This window comes from Molothrus ater, chromosome 14, assembly GCF_012460135.2.
Source record: "Molothrus ater isolate BHLD 08-10-18 breed brown headed cowbird chromosome 14, BPBGC_Mater_1.1, whole genome shotgun sequence".
Lineage (NCBI taxonomy): Eukaryota > Metazoa > Chordata > Aves > Passeriformes > Icteridae > Molothrus > Molothrus ater.
Genome location: NC_050491.2, coordinates 5,096,125 through 5,119,728, shown reverse-complemented (window position 1 = coordinate 5,119,728; position 23,604 = coordinate 5,096,125). Strand labels below are relative to the sequence as shown.

Sequence of the window (23,604 nt, the reverse complement as noted above, 5' to 3'; positions counted from 1 at the left end):
CAGGAAGATTAATTCTATATCTAAACCTATTTATATACCTAGATCTGTATCTATATCTAATCTATATCTCTCTCTCATCCTCCATCTCTATCTAATCTATACCTACACCTGTATCTATATGAAAAAAATTAAAACCCTGTCAGAACCCATGTGCTTTCTGGCACAGGGAAGCATGCTGAGCTGGGTGTCTGTAGGCAGTAATTTCTACCCACCTTTAGCATGAAATCTGAAGGAAAGAATAGCCCCCTCCCTGGAAACTCTGCTCCTTTCCCTCTCAGTCCCCATCTTCCCTCCAGCAGACTTGCACAAGAATAGAAATTTATCCCCTTCAAATATTGCCATGACAACTAAGAAGAATTCTCCCAAGCATTCCTACCATTCCTACCAAGTCCTGAAACAGCAAAGGCAAAAGGTGGGGATGATTGCATAACATGTGTCTAAATAAGGCAAGGCTCAGGCATTCTATTTTCATTTTTGTTAAATGAGAGTATCACCGGTCCAAGGCCCTTCCCGAGGCAGGGAGCTGAATCACTTTCCACAGAAGGTATGAGACAGAGGGCTGGGGATTGAAGTACTGACAGACTTCTGCAGAGTGTGCTTAGCTGGCCAGAAACTATTTCAAATGAAGCCACGTTTGGCCATCACCAAAAGTTGCAAAGAGAATTCCTCTGGGAAATAATTAATCAGCCTTGGTAAACAAGTAAAGCCACTCTTCTTGTCAGCCCTGCAGAGGGAATACAGGGTAATGCTGAAGCCTTTGACCTCTGCTGTGTCTCCACAGACCCTGAGAGCCTTTCAGGACTGCTCCTGTGCCCAGCCTGGGACCCTGATGGCTCCCTGGAGGCTGCCCCTGCTCGCCGTGTCTCTGCTGTGGGGCTGGCTGCTGGCCTCCTCCTCCTCCTCACCCAGCACAGGTAAAGGCCAGCAGGCTCTTGTGTCTCTGCTTGGGTTCACTGGGTCCTTTGGGGCTTTGTCCTTCAGCCAGAGCTGCTCTTCTCTGTGTGTGCTTTGCTGTGTGAGTGCTGGTTCATAAACATGTAATCCATGGTGTAAATATGATGTGTGTTTAGTGGCTATTTTTCTGAGTGGATTTGAAAGGAGAAGAGACTGCCTTTGGTGTTTGATAGAGAGTTATCAAATATAAACACTGCTATAAATGCTCCTCAGCATGCTCCCAGACAGACAGACTGTGCTGGGTGTAAGAAACACAAGGCTTATTTGTACTTGGACAGTAATGCCTCGAAGAGAACACTGCTCTGCAAGCTGCCATTCATGGCCATGGCACTTCAAGCACCCTTTCTTTGCTGCACTGCCCCTGCTGGCTCTTTTGGCATCTGGCATCTGCACCCAGAGAGATGCTGAGCAGGTCTGGCCCTCCCTGATGGAAGCAGTGCATGGTGCAGAGCTGAGAGGCTGCTGTCCTGTCCTGCCAGCCAGCACACACAGAAAGCTGCCACAAGCCCTGCTGGAATAAATCAGGCTAGGCTCCATTTTCTTCATGTGGGAAAAGCCAAATCTTTATTCACATAACTTATTTTATACAGTTTTTACAGACCTTATGCGCAACATCCATTGGCTGGTACTTTCCTTACTACTCCATTTATTGGTCAGAAGGTGATTTGTGTGCACATGCTAAGGTTCAGGTGTTTACATTTTTCTTTTGTGGGTTCTCATGGAACAGATCTAATGTTTATGCAGATGGACTTATTTTTCACCCAAGAATAGGTTAATAGGTTGTTAACAAACTATTCATACCAGGATTGTTTTCACACAGGAAGTTGCAAAGTACTAGCTGCACTTGGAAGAAATGACAGGCCAGCTATCAATCCTGATTTTACGAGGCTTTTCTGTTATGGTTCTTTTACCTGTCTAGGAGAACCCCCCTGGTGCCACTCTGAGCAAAGCCTGCTGCCTTTGACATGGGCTCCAGAAAACATGAGTGTCACCTCCACCTCTCTGAGCAGCACAGGGAAGGGCAGACATAGAGGGAGGACATTTGGGGACCCCTGGCAGGCTGCTGCTTTTCCACTGGCAAAATAGGTGGGAAATTGTAAATTCCACCTGCATCTCAGAGGGCGTGGGGTGGACAGAGGTGGTGAGGGGCAGCTGGGGCCAGGCAGGCGTTTGTCACCTGTGCAAACCCCCTCTAGGATCCCCTGATGGGGAGACCCCTAAAAAGTTCTGTGCCAGGATTGACAAACAAATGGGACTTTTGGTTTTTTCAGTCTTCAGGTTTTTATTTTTTCTCTTGTCAACAGTTCTGCATGCCATTCCAGACAGCACACAAAGAGAAAGGCACCAAAAAAGTCCCAAGACACACAGGTTCAAGGTCTTTTAAAACTATTTAGTCCAATTAACTCTTGGAATGTATTTTATTTCTACCTTTCTACCAATAATTATTTGTCTGTTCACACAACATCTGCATTGGGGCTCTTTCTAACCAATCCCCCTGTGCCACCAACACTGCAGAAAATGGAGCAGATGAAGAGCAAGAAGGAGATCAGACAATGCCCCAAATCCTCCATCTTGTCTCCCATCTACCTCCATACTAAAACCCCAAAATGCAAAGTTTTTCACCCTGTGATAAACGACACCACTATCTATTTCACACACTTGTAGATTCCAGTTCATCCCAAAGCCTTGGCAGCTTTCTCCATGTGTGAAGGTTAAAAGCAGTGTTCTCCTGGGGGTCAGGACTTCTCAGGACAGGCAGAGGAACATTCCCTGTGCCCTGGGTTCCAGCAGTCACCAGAGCAGGGCTGCGGGTGGCAGTGAGGGCTGTGGCTGTCCCGGAGCCAGCTCAGCATTGCCTGACTCAGCAGCACAAACATTCTCAGGGGCAGAAGCTCTTAGTTTGGTTTTCTCCAAGAAACATCCAGGAGCAGCTCTCCTTCAAGACTGTGTGGTGAAATAGAGCATTTCCAGTCCTATGCTCTGTGTGAGTGATGGGGATGTGAGTGAGACTGGTCATGTGTTATTGTGAAAATGAGAAACTGCAGGAGGCAGTGCTGACATTTAAAAACAATAAAATCCCAGAGTGCAAGCACCATCCCAAAGGGAAGCTTTTCTGTTCCCTCTGAAATCCAGTCAATTTTTTTGCAAGAATTGCTGTTTACAATTACAATTGTTTTGAAAAAATACTTATGTTTTGCTCAAGATATAAATAAATTTCAGAGCATTCTCCTACCCAGACAAAAATTCCAGTTCTGACCAATCTAATCCTGTCTTGACAGCTTGTCATGACAAAGGCTAGCAGCTTTTTGCTTCTTTGTTTTTTTCCTTGTGAGGTTCAGCATTTATACACTCAGGAGGAGCCTCCCAAGCCCTTGGTCCAGTATCATCCTAAATGCATCTCCTACTTCACCATCTAATGTAATAACAAATCTCCATGGAGCTTCACATTCTGGGAACAGGGATTATCAAACTGCTGCCTGGAGTGTGTTTTATTCGGGAAAATTTCTGTAGAAGAAACAAATCCTCCAGCAATATACCCTGCAAACTTTCCAGGGAGCACATTAAACCTGGATTTATGTCACCATCTTCCACTGAACAATATCCTTATGGTCTGCTTTCACAATGGATTTATTAAAAGAATAAAAGAAAAAAAAATGGTGCAAATCCTGATGAAGACATTAAAAAGGTGTTAGAGAAGTGATCTGGAGGCCAGACTCAAAGGGAGAATGGTGGTAATTCTGGACTGGCTCTGCCAGGACACGGGCTCCAAATTCCTGTGAAATAAAGTATCATGCAATGAGTATGTAGAAACCAAATGGATAATCTCACCTCTAGATAGTGGAGACAAATTACCTTTGATGTTGACAAAAACTGGCTTTGTTTCAGCTAATAAAACTGAGCAGCCAAACAGTTTTTGTCATGTTAAAGACAACTGCATATAGAGCTGGACCTTTAGGACACGTCTTAGGATGGAATTCATCCACACTTCCTTATTTATTGACACATACCAGCACCTTGAAATACCTTTATAAAAGCCAGATCAGCTGTAAAGGCACATTTTTGTATAGCTGACAGATGTCCAAAATAAGAATTATTCTAATTCTCTGTTTTTTACCTTTTTTCCCTGTTTCATTTCCCCAATAATCTTTAATATACTTGAAAGGAATATGTAAAGCAATATGGGTGATTTGTGTCTATTAAGGCAAAGGAATATAAATCCCCCTGACAGCACACTTTGATCTGCCATCCTGTGTGGGTGGATGTGCTGAACACAATGTTTGCAGAGATAAGTGTCCTGAAGGTTGGTAAATACCAGGGGTTGCAGGTAAGCAAATACAGCACATGAAAGGTCATCCCAGGACAGCAGTTTTGCTTAAAACATCTTGAAAAAGGGTGTGAAAAAGTGGCCTTCTGTGTGCCTTTTCAATGATCCTTGAGTGTTTTCTCTGAGCACCAGCAAAAACTGGTTTTTGGTGGGCAGGGCAGAGCTCGTGTGTGTTTGTTGAACAGCCAGGGCTGCAGCCCTTCCCTCCACATCCAGCAGCTGCATTTCAACAATCCATAGCAAAGTATCACACTGACTGTTTCATGGCTGCTTTGGGTTTGTTTTCTCAACTTTGTCTCTCTGTTTCACCCTCTGCTTTGTTTTTAATTGCAGTTTAATTTTTTAAACTTTTTGTTTAATTTGCAGTTGCTCCCCCCCAAGACCTGCGGATCACTGACCCCGGGCTCCTGGGCTCCCTGGATGTGGAGTGGAAGCCTCCTCCCCACGCCCAGACCTTCCAGGAGTGCACAGTAAAATACAAGCTTGAATATCACAGCACTGGGGATAGAGACTGGAAGGTAAGGCACAGCATGAATCAATCCTCCCAAACCAGGGCTGTTGTTCTGCCTTTACTTCTTGCACAGATTTATGTCTGCATTTCGAGCAGGAGTGGAAGCAAAGCTGTTCCAGTTTTCCATGAGAAACCAGACTGGTTCAGTGGTTTGAATGGGAATGTGCTTTGAAGCAGCAGCCAGGGAAGAGGTTCTTTCTGTCACAGGGCTGGGTGTTTGCTGCCCAGAATAATAACATTCCTCAAAGATCCTCTAAAGCATCTTTATGGGGCTTGAACTGAAACAAATGATCCTTAGGGATGTAGAGCGGTGAACAAATAAAAGTTAAATTTCTTTAATTATCCTAAAGCTCTAAAATTCCCTATATCCAGAACTGTGTTTCTAATTGCCATTTACTTGTCTCTTTTAGATGTGGTTGACTCTAACTCAGCTCTTTGATAAAATTGTCAATCATCTCTCATTGATGTGTAGCAGGGCAGCAGCAGGCACAGCACAGGAAGGGTTGTTGGAATATATTTTGTGAGTGCTTAGAAGATGAAAGCTGCTGCAGGGTTGGGAAGGTAAATGGAATGAGGAGAGGAGAAACCCAGCAGTGGGGGCTGTTTGGTTAGCACAAGGTACTGAGGAACACATGAAAAATATGCTGAGGATCTCCCTCAACAACCCAAAACACAGACTGAAATCCTGAGAGAAAAAGGGATTTTTTTGCACAATCCTAAAGCAGGAGAGCTGGAGGGCTTGCCAGCTCAAGAGACCAGGGAGAGAGAAGGAGCACTCAGTCAGGCTGGCAGTGCTGGAACAGGACACTGCTTCCCCTGCCTGGGCCAGCAAAGCCAGGGCTGCCAGGCTGTGCTCAGCCCCACAGAAATGGGGTTAGGCTCATCCCAGAGGAGTCTGCAGAGGGGAAAAACCTGTTTCAGCTACGGATTGCAATTGCAAGGGCATGGAAAGGGGCTCCTGGACCTGATGCCGGTCACAATGCACCTCATGCTCCCAGCTGTGCAGCAGTGCAGAGCCCTCCAGGATGATTTTAACTGCAATTTAAAAGAAAACCATATGCAGTTTCAAAAAAAACAATAAAAATCAGAATTCCTGAAGCCATGAGTAATAAAAGTTTCTTATATGAGGCAGATGTACAGACTAGAGCAAAATCACCTCTGACACCTTGCCAGAATGTTGACCTCAGATAAGGTCACAAAGAACAGTCACAAAGAACAGTCACAAAGAACAGTCACAAAGATAAGGTCACAAAGAACAGTCAGGCTGAAGAGAAACCATTGGACATCAGCAGAAGCAAACAGGACTGATCCCTCTTAGAAATACCTGGCTCACCAGAGCTCTCACACCTTGGGAGTGCTGAGGACACTGTGGGCTGTGCCACTGCTGTTTCCACTGCAGCACACAGATGCATTTTATGGCACAGATGCATTTTGGGCACGTTACCTCTGTCCTACATGAGCTAACACAACACTTCATCTCATCATTTGTTGTAAACCTTGTCAACTTTGTTGTCCTTGCATAAAGTGAAGGGGAGTAAGTCTGAGGGGGAAAAAAATGATAGAAAAACCTTCCAAGGGGGTGCTCAGAAAGTCCCACAAAGGCCAAGCCAGGTGGTGCACAGTGGTGGGTGAGGCTGTGCTGCACTGCCTGGCTGCTGGTTCACCCTTTCAGGGGCTGCTTGCACTTCTCACAGGAACCAGCCTTACCAGACTCGTTGTTCTTTCTGTTTCTCATTATTTCACACCATAAAAAAATGCCTTTTATGTGGATTTGTGGTGGTATCCTCCTCAGGCTGTGCTCCTTGCTGCTGGGGTCCCATTAATCAGCCTGCTCTGCCTTGTCCTGGCTGGGTCCTGTGGGGTGAGGGGACTCACAGCCAGCAAGGCTGGGCACAGCCTTGAGTTAATGCTGGAGGAGCCCTGGGCAAGGGAGGCAGGACAGAAATATTGAGATAATAAAGCACACAAATTTTCAGCTGGAGCAAGAGCAAGGGTACCTAATTCTGCAGCCCACTTAGTGACAGAAGAGGTGCTTAAAAAGTCTGTCTTTCAACCAGGTTATTTTTACTAGGAAGCTAAAACTCAGAGTTGGATTTGACCTCAGCAGGACTGCTGAAGTGAGGCTGCAGACACTGCTCAAAGGAAGGTGTACAGGTGACGTGGAGGTGCAGAGTGACTGGATTTATGCGACCTTTCAGATCCCACCACAAGGTCAGGAGCAGCCTGTGGTATCTGCTGCAGTTTGGTGCTTTGCATGAGCCTGTTGCATGAGCCAGTGCTGGCTGGAGGGTTCCTGGATGGATAAGTTATTGCAGGGCTTCCTGCTGTTTAAGACACGAGAGCAGCTCTGCAGCCAAAGGCTGTGCTTGTGGTTACTGGGTACCTGGAGCTTGTTTCCCTCTGCCCATGCCCCAGCTCTGCTCAGCTGCCCTGCAAGAGCTCCACTGCTGAGTGAAAAGGTCAGTTTAGCATCTTTCTGCTCTAAGGTGGACTGGCTTTTATGAGAAACAGAGCACTTGGCAGTGAAACTAATAATTCTGACTGGCTGCTTTTCTTTTTTCCTTTCTTTTCATTTTTTATCTTTCAACTGCAGCACACAGTTGTTCAAAGGCATAAAACTGTGGTTTTGCTGCATCTGACTGGTACACTGCTAAATTGTGGTTATTTCCTTCTCATTTGACAGGAAAACTTGAATCAGAGGTCCAGAAATTCAAGTGCATCTATCATGACTGGGAATACCTGAAGTGCACCTGGCAGCCAGGTCTCCTCACACCTCATGGTGTACATTATGGGCTGTATTATTGGTATGTAACAGCAAAATAGGAAAACAGCCAGGCAGCAATCAAGTGAACCACTCAAAGTACAAAAATGCCACAGGAAATATGTTTTTATAGCTGGCAGTGCTATTGCCCAGTTCACCCAGAATGAGCCAAAATAATGTCTCAAGCAACACACAGCTTCTGGCAAGAAAACACCAAATCCTTTCTTACTTTCTTAAAATCAGGCCCATGCTGATCTTTGCCAGGAAATGCCTTCTCACTTCCTCCTTTCCTTTTATTCATCCCCAGGAGGTGTTTTCTGCATGTTGTTCACATAAAGACTTGTGTTTCCTCTTTGCTAAACACACCTGGGTAGTTCTGGCTGCACATTTCCCATGATCACAGTGCATATATCTCAATTGGACAGGATTTAGCACAAGGCTACCAAGTTCAGTGAACCCTAGACACAGAGTGGAGCTTCTCAGCAACTCAGAGTTTTAGTGTTCAAATATATTTTCATAGCCTCAGCACATCCCATACAAGCAAACATGCTGCCACAAGGCAATAATAATACATAATTCTCAACTGTTTCTTTTAAACTGGTGCCTAAATTCTGTTTTGTAGGAAAAACATAGCTAGAATGAGTGGCTTGGGACAAAGTAAATACTGTATTTGTGTTTCAGCTCCTATGATATTATGGAAAGGATGACTTAGGCTGGGTTTCGTGCCACTGGGCTATGTCGACAAAATGCATTTTAAAGAGGTTCCATGAGTTCTTGGAAATATTCTTCAAAGGAGAAGCACCAATTCAAAACCATTTTGCTAACTGCAAAGATCTGCTTGAAGGAAACCATGGAAGTGCATGATTCATGCCTTAAAGGAAAACAAACACTAAAAAAACCCAACCTTGAGTCAATTGCCTTCAATAAAACCAGGCATTTGGATCTGGGTCCCATTTTATCACAAGATTGGGTGGACACCACGGCATCCTTTGATCCCTGTGAGCAAATTTTTATTGTACTAGAACATGAAGTTTTTCCCCCAAACATAATGTGCTGTGCAAGGAGACTTTCATTAGGTCTGGAGTACAGGGGCCAAATTCAGCCCTGTTGTGAGGGCACAAAGCAGCAGGAATCTTGAAAGGCAGTATGAGACACCAGTCAGTATTTCCAGGATGCAGCCAGCAGCTCAGCTTTGGGGAGTGGCTCCCAAAGGCAGAAGGGAGCTGTTGTGGCTGCACATCAAGTAACAAACAGCAAACCCTGAGTTCCCATGTGCCCATGGAGAGTCATGGGGACCACCTGCAGTCAGCCAGACCAGTTCAGCAGCACTCAGTACATCCATGGCACACAGCTCCTGCCTAAAACCACTTCAGTTTGGTTTGGGAGGAGACCTTTCTGCAACTCCAGGGTCTGTGGCTGATGGTGCAGGAAGGGCCCTAGAGGAGCAGGACTGTCTCCATGAGTAGAGGCCAGATCCTTCCCCAGCTCCAGTCACACAGTGGCACCTCTTGTGCTCCAGGAATGGGCGTGGGGAGAACCTGGTACAGCCTAAAAACCAACCTGAGAAGCTGTCTGTGCATGTTAATTTGGGTTTTTTCTCTTCTCCACACTTTTGCCATAGCAGGAGTGCAGGTGACTGACTCACAGCACTGTGCTTAGGACAAAGGCTGGGATATGGGCAGGACTTGAGGCTTAGGTCCAATCTTGTAAAAACAATCTTACTAAGCAGTAATTTGCTTTGGTTCTTCTTTCTGTTTCTCTGCCAGGTACGAGGGGCTGGAGCAGGCGGTGCAGTGTGCTCAGTACATCCAGGAGCACGGGCTGAACCTGGGCTGTGTGCTGCACAACCTCAGCCAGGCAGAGTACCGGGATCTCCACATCTGCGTCAATGGCTCGGCAGCAGGCACTCAGCTCCGGCCGCTGTACAGCACCCTGCGCCTGCACAACCTTGGTAAGGGTGCCAGGGGAGCAGCAGGGGACCCTGCTGGCCACCGCACAGCCCAGGCCACTGCCTGCATTCAAGGTGTGCTTTTGGAGCTGCGTGCTTGGAACGTGTGCATTTCCCCAAGGGAAGGGGCTGTGGCATGTGCCCAGCAGGATTTCAGTTTCCAGGAGTGTTTGCAGGGAAGCAACACCCCCCAGCACAGCCCTGGAGGACAGTGGGTGCCTCCAAGTGCTGCATGTGGACGGCTCAGGACACAAATGGCCTGCTGGGCATGTGGCAGAGCAGCTATGGGGTGTTTGCCTCTAACAGCACAGTCACAGAGACATCTTCATTTACTCCTGCTGGGATTGAAACCACTGCTGCACTCCTTGCAAGCACAGCAGAGCTCTTTGGGCTCTGCTGTTCAAACCAAGCTAAGGTCTGGGGTGAGCTGAGTGCCAGATGTAATGGAGTCTGTCAGAGATGGATTTCAAACCCGTGACAGGCACGGAAAGGGAGCAGAGCACAGCATGATGCACAAACATTACATGTACTCCGTGTTTATTACGGTGTATATTTATTAAACCATGCTGGTGCATTTGCCTACATGCCAGAAGGACAAATAGCCAATCATCCAGCTGAGCCGCTGGGCTAAGGAGCAGGATTTCTGAATTCAATTAGTGCTGCCATGTGCTTCGCGTGTGGCTCTGGGTATGGGACTGGAATCAGAGCCTTTTCTGGCATGCAGAGCGGGCAGGGAATGTGCCGGGCAGGGAATGTGCCGGGCACGGCGCTTACACCCCGCGCTTCCAAACCCCTGCCCCGCAGCCCAGAGCAGGGACCCCGGCCAGGCTGTGTGGCAAGTTAAAATAATCAACACACCCTCAGACTCGGTGACACCCTGCTCCTCCAGCGTGGTGGCTGAGAGCCAGGAGCGCCCAGAAATCCATCAGCGGGGACAGGGACAGAGGCAGGCGGGGATCAACTGCAGCCTTTCGGCCAGGAGCTGTCCCAGCACCTCTGGCCCTCTCTCTCTCCCCCCAGCACAGCCTGGAGCAGCTGGAGCTGTCCCAGCACCTCTGGCCCTCTCTCTGTCTCTCCCCCCAGCACAGCGTGGAGCAGCTGGAGCTGTCCCAGCCCCCCTGACCCTCTCTCTGTCTCTCCCCCCAGCACAGCCCTCGGCCCCGGAGCAGCTGCAGCTGTCGGTGTCCGCAGCCCAGGAGCTGAGGGCCGCCTGGAGCCCGCCGGGAGGGCGGGTGCCGCCGCAGTGCCTGGAGTACGAGGTGCAGGTGGCCGAAGATGCGGCAGCCTGGGCGGTAGGGACAGCAGCGGGGTGTCCCAGGGACGGGAGGGGCTCGGGGAGCCCGGCCGAGCCGGCAGTGGGGGCACAGGCTGCGGCAGGGTGTGGGTTCCCCCGGCGGGGATCGCTGCTGCACCGCACACGCTCCTCCTTAACCCCCTGACCTGCAGCTGCAGCTCTGCTGGAGCAGGAACGGAGCCCAGCAGGAGGCTCCAAGAGAGCGTTTCCTCCTGCCTGCTATCTCAGAAATTGCCATCGAGGAAATTTAGAGGTCGCTGTGGTTTGTTTCCCCAAATAGGGTGACATAACCTGGACCTGTGAAACTATAATTCTAATCTCTCAAAAGGAGTGGCCTAGGACAGAATATATATTTTATGCATGGTGCTTTTTCCTTGTATGCTATCTAGGTTCAGTTTGGAGGCAAAACCAAAAAGGGCTAATTAATCATAGGGAACATCTCTTTTTTAATTGCTGTATTCCACTCATGAGTCTACTTGGGTAAGAAAGAAAGATTCCAAATTTCCAAAAGAAAGATTCCATAAATTAACAGGCATAAATGACAACATACATGATGACACCTCCAGAAAGTATTTTCAGTGGATTTGTCTTCATAATAATGTTATTTGCATTAGCTTGTGCAAAACTATTGTGAAATCATTTAAAACTGCCAAAAGACAATCCAAAGCTTTACAGAGCCTGGACAATGTGCAGGAACATCAGGCCACACACCAGACAGATCCTGCTGGTGGCATGTAATTCCTTGATTTTTTTTCTGTTTTGTTTCTCAGTTTGTTTCAACCCAAATGGAAACTGCTGTAACAATTTCCAGAGCAAACCAAAGCCATGTTTCATGTGTTCGTGTCAGGGGGAGAACAAACATTTTCTGTGCAGACCAAGGCTTCTGGAGTGAATGGACACAGGATTGTTTCTCTGGTATGGAACTCCAAATAAATTGTGTTTCTTTTATATGGTTTATAAAACCTGCTTGGGTGCAGGTGCTGCCCTGGGGATCTGCTGGTGTCCAGCCCTGCAGGTGGGCTGCTGGCTTAGTTCCACCTTCAGCCTGCTCCAGCACAGCCATTCCTGCAGCTTTGCCTCTCCAGTGCACTTAGCAGGGGAGCTCCAATATTAAATAAATATTAATGCTTCTGCAGCAGCACCTTTCCCTGCTGCATGGGGACAGCTGGCATGGAGGAGTGGCTGCTGAGCAAGAGAGGGCACAGGGTACTTGCAGTCCCTGCACAGGGCATCCTCCTGGCCATCCTGCACCACAAATCAGCTCCTGTAAACCCTGCAGGCTCTTTTGGGCTGTCCTGGTGTGCACTGGCTCTGCTGCAAGCTGCAGAAGGCAGGGGAGAGGCACTTAGCAGTGACTGCATCAATGTGCCAGAGATACAACACCCTGAAGGAGGATGTGAGCCCAGCCAGTAACACACCTGTAACAAACAAACAAACAAATAAATAAAAACATGTAGGGTAACACGGACAAGGTGAGTTTGTGTCTGAGCCCAAGCTTTGTAGGAGGTAATGTAATCCATTCTAACATCTTCTTATTTCCTGCCATTTATCTTTGCAGTGCCCAGAAAAGAGGACAAGCAGCTATTTATTCTCATTCCAGTAATCCTGAGTTTGTCAATTAGCCTTATAATATTTATGTTGATTGGCCAGTGCAAGAAAAGGTAAGCACCAAGGATGCCTGCCCAAGCAGGCATGTGCTTTTTTGTCGGTGTCTGTAACAATTTGGAAGTACAGCTGTAACTGAAATATCACATTAAATGTCTAAGGGCCAAACATTAATAGATGCTCTAAGACTGGACAGCAAACAAGAGTTCATTTTCAGTAAACAACCCTCCTGAGTATGTCTGTTTCTGATATGAAATGCCCCTACAGCAACCCATAAACTCACTGCAGAGACTCAAATACTGCTCATAAGAGCTCAGACTGCTTCTGTTAAATGCAGCGGTTGCTTGCATGCACAGCAGCATAAATAAAGCTATTATCATTCCCCAAACCACTCAAGAGCAGAGATTTGTCCTAGCTGTGTTATAGCAGTGCCATTTTAATGGGCTAAATCCTCATTCTTTTGGCACTCTCATCCCAGCTGTTTACATTCATGTCAGTGATGGCATGAGGGGAAAGCAGATGAGTGGATGAATTCGTCTGGTTTTACTCATGATAATTTCTTCAGGTCTGAGAGAACTAATGCCCCAGTACTGATAACTGTTTTCTTTTCCTGATGGCTATGTAGCATAAGCAAGCAGGAAGCTTTTCTAATAAGCCTTTTAAGGCATTACTCATGAGGGAGAACTGGCTCTAGAAAGACCCTTCTGTGGTCCCCAGAGATGAACTGACACCTGTTTACAGTCCCAAACTCACCCCCCCTCATCTTTGCTGTGCATCTGCCTTCCAAAGGTTTTGGTTTGTGAAATTTGAACAAGCTGTAGATGCTAGTGAGAAATCTGTGGAAAGCAAATGCTTGCTGCATTGCCACTGGGATGTGGCAATGTCTGACAGGGATGCTAGAGCATGTCCTCAGCTCTCTCAGTGTTGGGAATAACAGCCTGTGTCCCTTTCAGATCCCCAGCAGGAAAGCCATTGCACACATCTCTGGGATTCTAACTGCCTGTGCCTGCTGCACTGCTCGTGTTTGGTGGGCTGCTCATGGAACCATCCTAAAGACAGCCCAGGAGCCCTGAGCTTTCTGCAGCCCACGTGGGTCTTCCCTGCCTGCTGCCACTTGTGGAGGCAGCTGTTGCAATCCCAGTCCTTAACAGGCCCAGGAAAACTGGAGGGGCTTGAACTGACTGCAGGAAAACTGGAAGAGATCCAACCTGCCTCTGAAGCAAGGTGTTTCTGATAACAGGACAAGGGAGAAAAAGAGGCAGTGGAAACTGCCATGAATAAAGATAACATGTTCTTCTGTGGGCTTGTTTGGGTTTTTTCTTTTGTGAGGACTCCAGCAATCTGTCAGCAGGACACACACACTGAAGGGCAGCTCCTCACACACAATGCTACACAATGCTACACCTGCATCCAGCCCCTATGCCCACCTTGCTCTCACCTGATCTTCCCTTTCCCCACTCAGCCTGCTGAGAGCACCTAAATGCTGAACAGGAACTACCTGAGATATCCATTCCATCAGCTGATACACCTCATCTGCTGAAAAGCTCAGGTGCAGAGGCCTTGAGAGAAACTTTTCCTCTAGAGAGGAATGACCACAGCTACTGCAAAGGACAGATGATTCAGAGGAGAAGTGAGGGTCACTCCAGCAAATGTGGCATGGGCATTTCTCTAGGAACTGGACACTGGCACCAGAATTCAATGAAGCATACCCGATGTTTCTCATGTAGTCAGGTGATGAAATTGCTGACTGATTTTTTAGGAATCATTCTCTATGATGATGATGATGATAGAAAAAAAAAAAAAAGATTTAAAAAGCATCACTGGATGAGATACCCTTTTCCAAGCCCATTCTGGGTTTTTTTTCTTGAAGAAATAACCAAGGCAAACACAGGGGTTTAGTATGGTTTCATTTCATGAGAACAACCCTGAAAATGTATTTTCTTGAAGGAGCATTTATTCAAACTGGGAATGTCTAATGATCAGTGGAAGCCCAGAGAGAAAATCAAGTTTGTGTCAATGAGTTATGTAAAGAGCCATATCAACCCAATCAGAAACAAAACAACACAGCAAGTGTTGTTGGATGCAAGCAGTTGCATGTCTTACACATCCAACAGCAAAATTATTCAATCACTATCAGCTGCTTCCACTGCTAAATGGGAAACAGCCCAGTGTAATTTGGGGAGCAACCTAAGGAGGAAAGAACCAGGAAAAAAAAAGGTCAATGCAGGGACTGAAGCAGAAATGAAGTTTCATGGCTGTTGTAATTCTGCTGAGACACAACCTGTCTCTACTGTCTCCTGGACAGCCACCACAGGATGCCTTTACTTTGAAAAACACCTGTGAGCATGCATTGGGTGTGGATTTTCAGAACTGCCATCAGGCCTCTGATGTTCTGCCAGACTCTTAAACTGTTAAAATATCTACTAAAAACACATGAGTGTGTTGTGAATGTCCCCAAGGGATGAAGTAGGGCAGGCAGCCAAGCCCAGCCTGCTGTCCTGGGTACATCTGGTGCAATCTCACCTACTTTACCATGCTGGGCAAGGCATTTGCACTGGGGCAAATACTGCAGCAGCCCCAACCTGCTGCTTGGGTTTAAACTGGGCTAAAGCCTCTAGTCCAGTTTTACCCAAAACAAAGTAAGAAGGGAAGAAGAATTAGAGTGCATGGGTGCAAGTAGGAGAGAGCAAAGGAAAGGCTGTTGTACCTCCACAGCTAGAACTCACCCCAAAAAACATCAGAGCTATTTCAGTAACCACAGAATATAAAAGTTAGGCTGAAGCCTGCCTAGAAACCTGCCTAGTAACAGAGTGATAAATTAAGTACATCTACTTATGGTATCTGTATGCTGCAGCTTCACAGGAGCATTTAGGTGAGGAAAGCTGGGCTTGGCCCCAGTGCAGGGCTCCCTGCTCCCCAGACTCATCCCTGCAGAGGGTCCTCACTGCAGCAGCAGCAAACACCTCCCTCCTGCTTTCTCACAGAGTCACATCTGCAGCATTTGCAAAATCCAGCTCTAATAGATGGCACTCGCCTTCCTAACATCCTGAACCTCGCTAGAATTTCAGCAGTGGTTTTTTATCCTGTGTTTATAGAATTCCACCAAAGTATTTCTTTCACACAGTTGTCTCATGAGAGTGTTTTAATTCATTTGCTGTAGTTCATAATTAATATTTTTAGTACTTTTAAAATCCTTCCTTTGGCATGCTCTGCTCTTATTGTTCCCAGCTCATCTGGGTTCCACATATTTTTACCAACTAAGCTCCACATGTTTGGTGAGACATGTCTTTGTCTTTGCATACCCATGAGTTTAGAGTCTTTCTGTCTTTGACTGATAAAGTCTTAGAGCCATTTGTTGAAGAATAAACCCAACTTTTCCTACCCAGCTTTTTTCTCCCTAGAGAATGTCAATACTTGTCACACATACAAAAGCACGATCCTGTGCATGCTGCAGGGAAATGCAAAATCCTTTTAGTCTGTCATATTCTAGCTGCTTTTGGGAAGTAGCAAAACAGGGAAGAGGAACACCAAGGTCTTTGAACTCAAAACTCACCCTTCTCTCACTGAGGTATATTTTCAAGCTGCCAGCAAGAGAATAATTTGAAAATCAGCTTACATTCTGTATCCTCATATCCATCCTCATATTTTTTAATTTTTCTGAGTGGCCTCTCAGTACAAGTGTTTCAACCACTCTAACTTGACACAAAGCAAGGCTGACATAGGAACATAGGAATTGACACCTGAACATGAGGAACTTTACTGTGAAGGAGACAGAGCACTGGAACAGGCTGCCCAGAGAGGTTGTGGAGCCCCCTCTGGAGATACTCAAAAGCTGTCTGGACACAATCCTGACTAAAGAGCACTTGGGGACCCTGCATGAGAGGGGTTTGAACAAGGTGAGCTCCAGTGTTTCCTTCCAGACTGGCCCATTCTGTGATCTCTCAGGAACTCTTTACTTCTCTTGCACTCGAGGAATGAAAAGGTGGATGCTGGATCTCACCGGCTGAGGCATCTCTGCTGAAATTTTCCATCTTTTACAGGTGCTAGAAATCCCATGGCCACTGGGTGTCAGCCTCTGTGCTTGGATGCAGAGGACATGGAAAGCAGGTGCAGCATCATGCCGCCAGAATTTGGTATTTAGTGCATGAAAATGAAACAGAAGGGATAATGTCTCTGTCACCATAAGGAAGAGGAGTCTTGTTCTTTCTGTCCTGAGAAGCAGAGAAGTGTCACAGCTTTGCTCCATCATTCAGCTCTAGTGTGACTGAGGGGTAACATCACCTTGTGCCTCGTGCCCATGGCCCAGTGCTGCTCCTCTGACCAGATCTGGGTCCCCCAGGGCATGTGCCAGCCAAAAGCAGCCCCTGCCACTGCCCTCCCCCATGCTCATGCCACTGAGCACCCACAGAAAGGTCCCATCAGCCCAAACTGGTCTGACTGTGCCCTGCTGTGTGTCCCTGCCTCACTGGCAGCAGCTCCTGCACCCCTGAGCCCCCATGGATCTCAGCAGCCATCCCTGAGCCACTGCAGACGCCTTGGAAGGACAGCACAGCCCTTCTGGCTGCAGCTTCTCCTTGCCAAGGCTTTGGGACTGCAGCAGCTAATGATTTCATCTGAAATCTAAAGAGCTTCACAGGCCATGGCAGGTTTGCAGCTCACTGCCTCGTGTGGCATTTGTACATTTGAGAGCATTGTCACCCTCTTTATTTCTATGTAGAAGCTAAATTTTCTCAGGATGGTCTCTGGTTTTCACAGCTTTAAAGCAAGCAAATACAGCTGATGCATGTGCTTGACAGAACAATTTGAGGCAACATATTGTGGCTGAGCTGTCTGAACAGCTGAAATGGCTCTGCAAACTGTCTGTGTCAAGATACCCTTCCCAGAGCACAGAGAGATAAAACAACTAGCTGAAAAATGACACAGCACAAGGCTTAGCCCCAAATTGAGGATTCACGTCCCTGCTGCCATCCTGGGCTGCTTGCCTCCTGTGTGGATCTGCATCCAGACACAACACGGGACTGCTACATCCAGGAAATAAAATGCCATTTCAGCAAGTCTCACACCATCAGACAAATCACAAAAAAAAAAAAAAACAAAAAAAAAAACCAAAAAACAAACAAACAAAAAAAACACCTAAACGTGGCTTTGATATTCCTTTTTTGATGGGTCTGCCCAGGAAATAATCTCACTGTTTAGGTGGGTCTCAGCCCAGGGAGGGCTGAGTGTGGGTGCTTCTTTAGGCTGGGCGGAGGGATGAGCACGGTGGCAGTGCTGCTGTGGCCCCCAGTGGTGCCTGCACTCACCTGGGACAGCAAGGACAGCCTGCACTGCACCTCTGACTTCTCTGAGATGCTACAGGAGGTTGCACTGCCTTGCCTTTGATGGAAGGTGTGAAAGGCTCCTGCAGCTGCAGTGAGGGGGTTTGAGCCACGGCCACCAGCGATCGTCCACAAAGGATGGGTTTTGTTTCCTTGCCTGCGAAGCTGTGAATGCAGGTGACAAAGGCATGTCACACCTTTGGTGTGCTTGGAGGTCACACCTCATCAAAGCACCAGTGAGTGCCGGAGTTATTTTCATTTGGGAAAAAAAAAAGTACTTAATATTAGGGGTTTCTTTTACGAACCAGAGAACACCTTCCTTTAACGTTATCTAGATATCATTGTGATTTAAAAACAAACAAAGAGTGGCAGAACACTCTTCTCTGGAATTGATGCAGTAATGGTGAAAACATGCATAACAAACAGACATGCAGAGCCTGATATCCCTAGGGGTTAGAGCCTCCTTCCAAGGCTGCTCTTGGCCATGTCACCCACCCCAAGCACCCTCCCTGCCTGGCCATGGCACACAGGTGACAGCAAGCAGATGCCAACAGCATGTTAAACACTCAGAGCAACAGCTGTCCTGCAGGAGACACAAACTGCAGCAGCACACACAGATGTGAAGCTGCTCTGAACATTCACAAATGCAACCAGGCAGTGGTCTAACACGTAGGTGACCGTAACATGACATGGTTACAGAAAATTTACACAAGAGAAGGAAACAGAGAGCAGACACAGGATCCCATCCTGTCTCTAGGTACCCAAACATCCTTTGTACCCCCACAGGGTCTGACTGCAGAGCCAGGGCTGCCCAGGGAGCCTGGGAGAGTCATGGTGACATCAAGAGGTCCCCACCTGATGCATGAAGCCCAGAAGAGAATAGTCCTTGCCTTTTATCTGATGATGTTCCAGCTCTTACCAGTTGAAATGGAAATATGTCCCAACCTTTGGGACTCTCAAATTGATCTTGGCTGGTAGCTGCCCAGAACTCTGTACCCATGATGCCAATTTGTTTAGAAACACTCATGCTGAGAAAACAATTGTTGCCTGCCAGGTTCAGCAAAGTTCACTTTTAACAACAGAGAGCTTAAAAGGCCAACAGCACAATTTACTTCACTGAAGAAAAACCATGGAGTTCCTGGCTACAGCAACAAAGAGAGTTTTTAAAAAGCCAGGCAGTGCAGGCATAAAGCAGGCTCAGGCCTGAGAGTTTCTCAGCAGTGTTTGCTCAAGCACAGCAGCTGAAGGCAGCCCAAAAGGACATTACCTCAATGCTGCTGCTCTCCTGAGCAGACTCCAGCAACACCGAATGTCCACGGAAATGCTGTTGTATAAAACAAACCACACTTCTGTGACTGCATGCAGCCAGGCTTGGTCTAGCCAGGCTGGTTGATTCTGGATGCTTCTGAGAATGCAAATGAAATATTGCTCCTTAGAACTTGGGGCTGGCCCAGGGCTGGGAACATTCAGCCTTTGCCATGCCTTGACTTCATGCTGTCCTGCGTGTGGGCGTTGCACTGACTTGGAACGGCCTCTCCTGCCTTCCTCCAAAATTGGAGCATTTTTCGTGTCTTTGCTAGGACTTGAAAGGGCCATAGCCCAAAAACAGTGTTCTCTCTTTGGGATGTTTGTTCCTCCCACACTCTGGGAGGTGTCTCTGGGGCGGTGCTGCTGTGCAGATGGCTGGCTTGGTGCCTGAGCTCTGCCAAACCACAGGATGAGGACAAATGGGCTGACCTGGGCCCTCCTGCTGTGCCTGTGGGATAAATCCCTGTGTGAATGCAAGAACTGAGCCCTTCATAAGCATTTCAGTTCCTGTTACTGTGCCTCACCAGGAAATGCAGCCCCAGTGGGAACATGACACTTGTTGGAAGCCTGCTTCTAATTCCTACTTTATTTCCGTCTTTCCTCTAGCCTAAATAGCTCCTCTCTTTCCCCTTATCTCCTGATGGAGAGCTTTTTCCACCCATCTTTGGCTGCTAGGAGGAAAAAGCCAAGGTTTCTGCTCTCCTCTCATAAGAGGCCACACTGGGCCTACCCCCAGGGCTGCTGCTCAGGCCCAACACAGAGTCCCACCTATTCTCTAAACAAACATAACAACTGCCTACAGACCAACAGGGAACCATGTTCATTAACCCCCAAGGTTAAAGGAAATCCACAAGTCCTGCCCCTGGTGTGCTGCACAGTCAGAGCTCATCCCTGCACTTTGCTAAAGGCCAGCATGGCACAGCCTGGGCAGATGAGGGCAGCTTTCTCCTCAGAACACCCAGAGAAGGTACGAGAGAGAGCAAACACTCACTTGAGGGTTGTCCCACCCATGCTCCAGCCTTGTGGCTCCAGCCTTGCTCCACCCTTGATGCCTCAGGGTTTAGCTTTTATATTTTTCAGATTCTGTACTGTTTTAGTGTGTGGGTCTGAGCTCATATTAGGGGATGGTGAGCTCTCTTCACAGAGCAGGGAGACAAAACAATTCCTGCTCCAGCTGGGGACCAAGGACAAATGATCCAAATCTCAGGCCCAAGAGCACAAACAACGTGGACTGAAGAGAGAAAACTAAGAAGGTCTTCTTGGTTCATAACCTAAAGCTGTAATTGGACAATTAACTCCAATATGCAAATGGACCAAAACTTAGAAAAGTGAGAGACTCCGTGAGCGGTTGTGCATTTTGTGACCATTTTGGTTCATCTTGGGTGTAGCCCTGGCTGGGCTCTTGCACTGCCCAAGGTGGATCCATTGAGGCCTTTTAATAAATCCCTACTTTATTCTTCAGTTCTGCCTAGTCTCTGTTCTAGGTCAGCTTTCACAAGGCATCAGCTGTGCTGCAAAAAGAAAAGGTGGGGAGCACTTAGCTGAGGGCGCCAGACCTTGCCATGGCTTCACAGGAGAGTCACCGTGACCCGTGGTGACACTGAGGGATATGAAACCACAGGTGCCTGCAGGGCAGGAACCCCCAACACCCCTGAGATCTCTGCTGGGCAATTGCTCTTACCTGTTGCTTTGGGCAGTGTCATGATGTTTGGGAAAGGTCCACAGGAGAGGCACTGAAATCCTCCTCCCAAGTGTCACAGAAGGGCTGTTCTAGCTGTCAGTCAGGGAAAAGGACCCTGATTAAAATCTTCAGTGTCTTTGATGAGCATCCATCACTGGCTCCCACCTGTCCTTCTGCAGGAGGAGACACCAACATCAGCAGCACACACAGATGTAAAGCTGCTCTAAATTTTGAAAAATAAAACCAGGCAGCGATCTTACAGGCACTAGTTCTCAGATTTTTTTTTTTGTGTATCCAAAATGTGATTTAAATCACTCAAAATGCCATAATTAGATCCTATAAAAATATATGTTAAATAATATGGCCATATTTTAATTAAACATTAATTTATCCAATTTATACAATTCAAGCACAGGAAAATTCAGAACAGTGGATTCAACATGCCCCTGTGTGGTGCTGCATGATTCATTTTTCAAGTCACCTAAGTGTTGGTACCAACTAGAGTCACAAAGCAGCTACCATTGTCCCAGGAAACTGCTGGGGAAATTGCATTTATCTGCTAGGAGATCTTTGGGTTTTGGGGAAGCAGAACATAAGACAACATTAATGAGATGCAATACAGAGGAAGGATTGCTCCAGAGTGTTGATTTTCCACAATAATTTGCCACCCACTGCCTGCTGTGAGCAGTCTGTACAATTCTCTTGTTGTCACCACTCTAGAGCCACCAGAGTTATTTGGCCCTTGTCACCAGTAGACACTTCCCACTTGCCAGGCCCCTGCACAGACCCTGGGAGCTGTGGCCCCCATGGGCTCATGCAACCTTTTGTGTGGTTGGGAAGGGTGGAGTGAATCCTGGGGGGCCTGGGACACACTGTGCTGCTCCTGAGACAAGAAGCCTCCTGGAGGGACCATGTGGGAGATCTGCCCAGAGCAGAAACCCTGCTGCTGCCACACTCCCTGCACTGTACCCACACACCCTCCTGCTGTCAGCACAACCTGGCATTTAGGACAGTCTTAAGCAAATTTTTTCAGTGTGTAGCTCATGCACTTGATTTCATTAAAGATGTTCTGGTGTGGTTCTTTAATCAGGAGTGTGTGCCTTGTTGCATTGATTGTCTGTAGTGTACAGATCTAAAATCCCTCACCTGAAGCCTCTCCATCTCCATGCTGTTGTGGGGTGGCAGCATCCCTGCAGAGCTGAGAGGGAATGGCACAGCCCATGGATGTTTTCTGACAGCTTCAGAGCACAGGTTTCAGTGTGTGCAAAAGCAAACAAGCAGAAGACCTGAGACTAACATAAAAACAGGGGAAGAGACAAAACAGATGATAACTTCATAGTTAAAAATGAAAAAAACAAAAGCATTTTTTTGGATACATGTACCCCCACAACCTGCATTATCACTGGAACAGCCCCCATGTGACAATCACACCAGCAGGTATATTTGATCTCCCCATTATAGGCTTCCTCCCCAGCTTTTCAGATACTCCCATTTTTTCGAGGGAAGAATAAAGTGTGATGACATCTGTGGCTCTCTGGGGTCTCTGGGATGTGTACACACATCTGTCTAGCTCTGTCCTTCTGCTTCACCTGCACAAGGCTTGGTGCTCTTTTGTGTGCCTTTTCCTAGGAAAAAGCCTCTGATGCCTTCTCCGCCCCTGAAATGGAGACAAAGCCAAGTGCAGTTGCTGGCATGTAGCTGTCCTAATGATGCTGTGACACAGGGAGGAAACCCATCCAAGAGACATCTGCTCCTTTATCACATGATGGGCTCTGCTTTTGGAATGCACAATTTGTCTGCCACAGTATCACACACCCTTCAGCAGCTCAAAGTGAAATGGTGTTTCTGAAGGGCTGATTGTGGTTTGCTTTTCTTCCTTGAAAGATGTTTCTCCTTTGGAATTTGTGTCTCTCCAGGGCCCCCATGGCTCCAACACCTTGGATGGTGACTGGGAAGAGCACCAGGCACCCTCCACACCAGTGATGAAACTCTTCACAGGGCTGTCCAGAAGAAGGGCTCAAAACATTGACATGAGTGTCTCTGCAGAGAAAACAGCAAGAACCACACTGTTCACAGTGCTTACTCACACATCACCTCACATTTACATCTCTGAATTATCACTCAGATGAAAACTATTGAAGACTCACAGTTCTTCAGACAATAAAGAGCTGTGCAGGTGGGATGCCTTAGGACTCCTCAGCACTGGCTCTGAACCTTGTCACCTCCCAAATGTCACAGCCTCTGGGTAGCTGCTCTTTTCTTCAGCAAGCACAGGATGGGAGGAGCTGTTCTTCTCCTCAAAGCACTGTGAGGCACAGACAGGTCCCCAAAGCCACCACAGCTGATCCCACAGAGGCTGCACCCCAGACCTGGCTGTGTGGGACAGCATGGAACAGGTGAGCAGCTCAGGTCTGGAAACCAGGCTGCCCAGCCACAGGCTTTGTGCCTGAACACCACAGCCAGCCTTGCTTCTGACCCTGGGCAGGGAAAACAGCAAGCCCCTAGAGCTCAGGAAGATGCCAGCTCTGGCCAGGGCTGTCCCCAGAGCAGTTTGCCCAGTTCCAAGGGGGTGGGTGTGTTGGCTGGGGCACAGCCCCTGCGTGTGTGCTGTCCCATGGGCAGCCTGCCTGCACAGCTCCATCTGGTTTGGGAAACAAAGCAGCCAGCACATCTCAGCCTCCAACCATTTCCAAGGAACTATCTTCACTTCTTCAGTCCAAATCAAAGCAAAACACTGCCACAGACACTATTTGTAAGACAAAACCATACCTGAGCAGGGATTTGAGGACTCACACAAAACTTCCAGCAGGTGTTTCCACAAGACAGCCCCAGGCAGGGCTTCTGGAGGCACCACCACAGTTAATGGTTACATCTCAGGAGAAGTAAAGGAGCTGTGGGA

At 47.5% G+C, this 23,604-nt stretch overlaps 1 protein-coding gene and 1 long non-coding RNA gene across 4 annotated transcripts; one reads left to right on the top strand and one right to left on the bottom strand.

Moving 5' to 3' along the window:
* Positions 1–515: 515 nt before the first annotated feature.
* On the top strand, positions 516–13,695 carry IL13RA2 (interleukin 13 receptor subunit alpha 2). Of its 3 annotated transcripts, XM_036401897.2 has the most exons (9): positions 516–914; positions 4,646–4,797; positions 6,848–7,001; positions 7,474–7,594; positions 9,318–9,502; positions 10,646–10,791; positions 11,564–11,708; positions 12,352–12,454; positions 13,352–13,695. In XM_036401897.2, exons 1-9 carry the CDS (start codon positions 746–748, stop codon positions 13,392–13,394), a joined length of 1,218 nt encoding a protein of 405 aa, XP_036257790.1. In that variant the 5' UTR covers positions 516–745; the 3' UTR covers positions 13,395–13,695. The 3 variants fall into 3 exon arrangements, with proteins under 3 accessions (XP_036257790.1, XP_054372275.1, XP_054372274.1); XM_054516300.1 differs by lacking the exon at positions 13,352–13,695 and having other exon boundaries at positions 516–692; positions 782–914; positions 11,564–12,443; XM_054516299.1 differs by lacking the exon at positions 13,352–13,695 and having other exon boundaries at positions 11,564–12,443.
* On the bottom strand, positions 1,510–23,147 carry LOC118698547 (uncharacterized). Its single transcript, XR_004981909.1, has 3 exons — positions 21,852–23,147; positions 20,706–20,878; positions 1,510–3,728 (listed from the first exon to the last, which is right to left on the bottom strand). It is a non-coding gene; the product is annotated as an uncharacterized LOC118698547 (long non-coding RNA).
* Between the last annotated feature and the right edge of the window lie 457 nt (positions 23,148–23,604).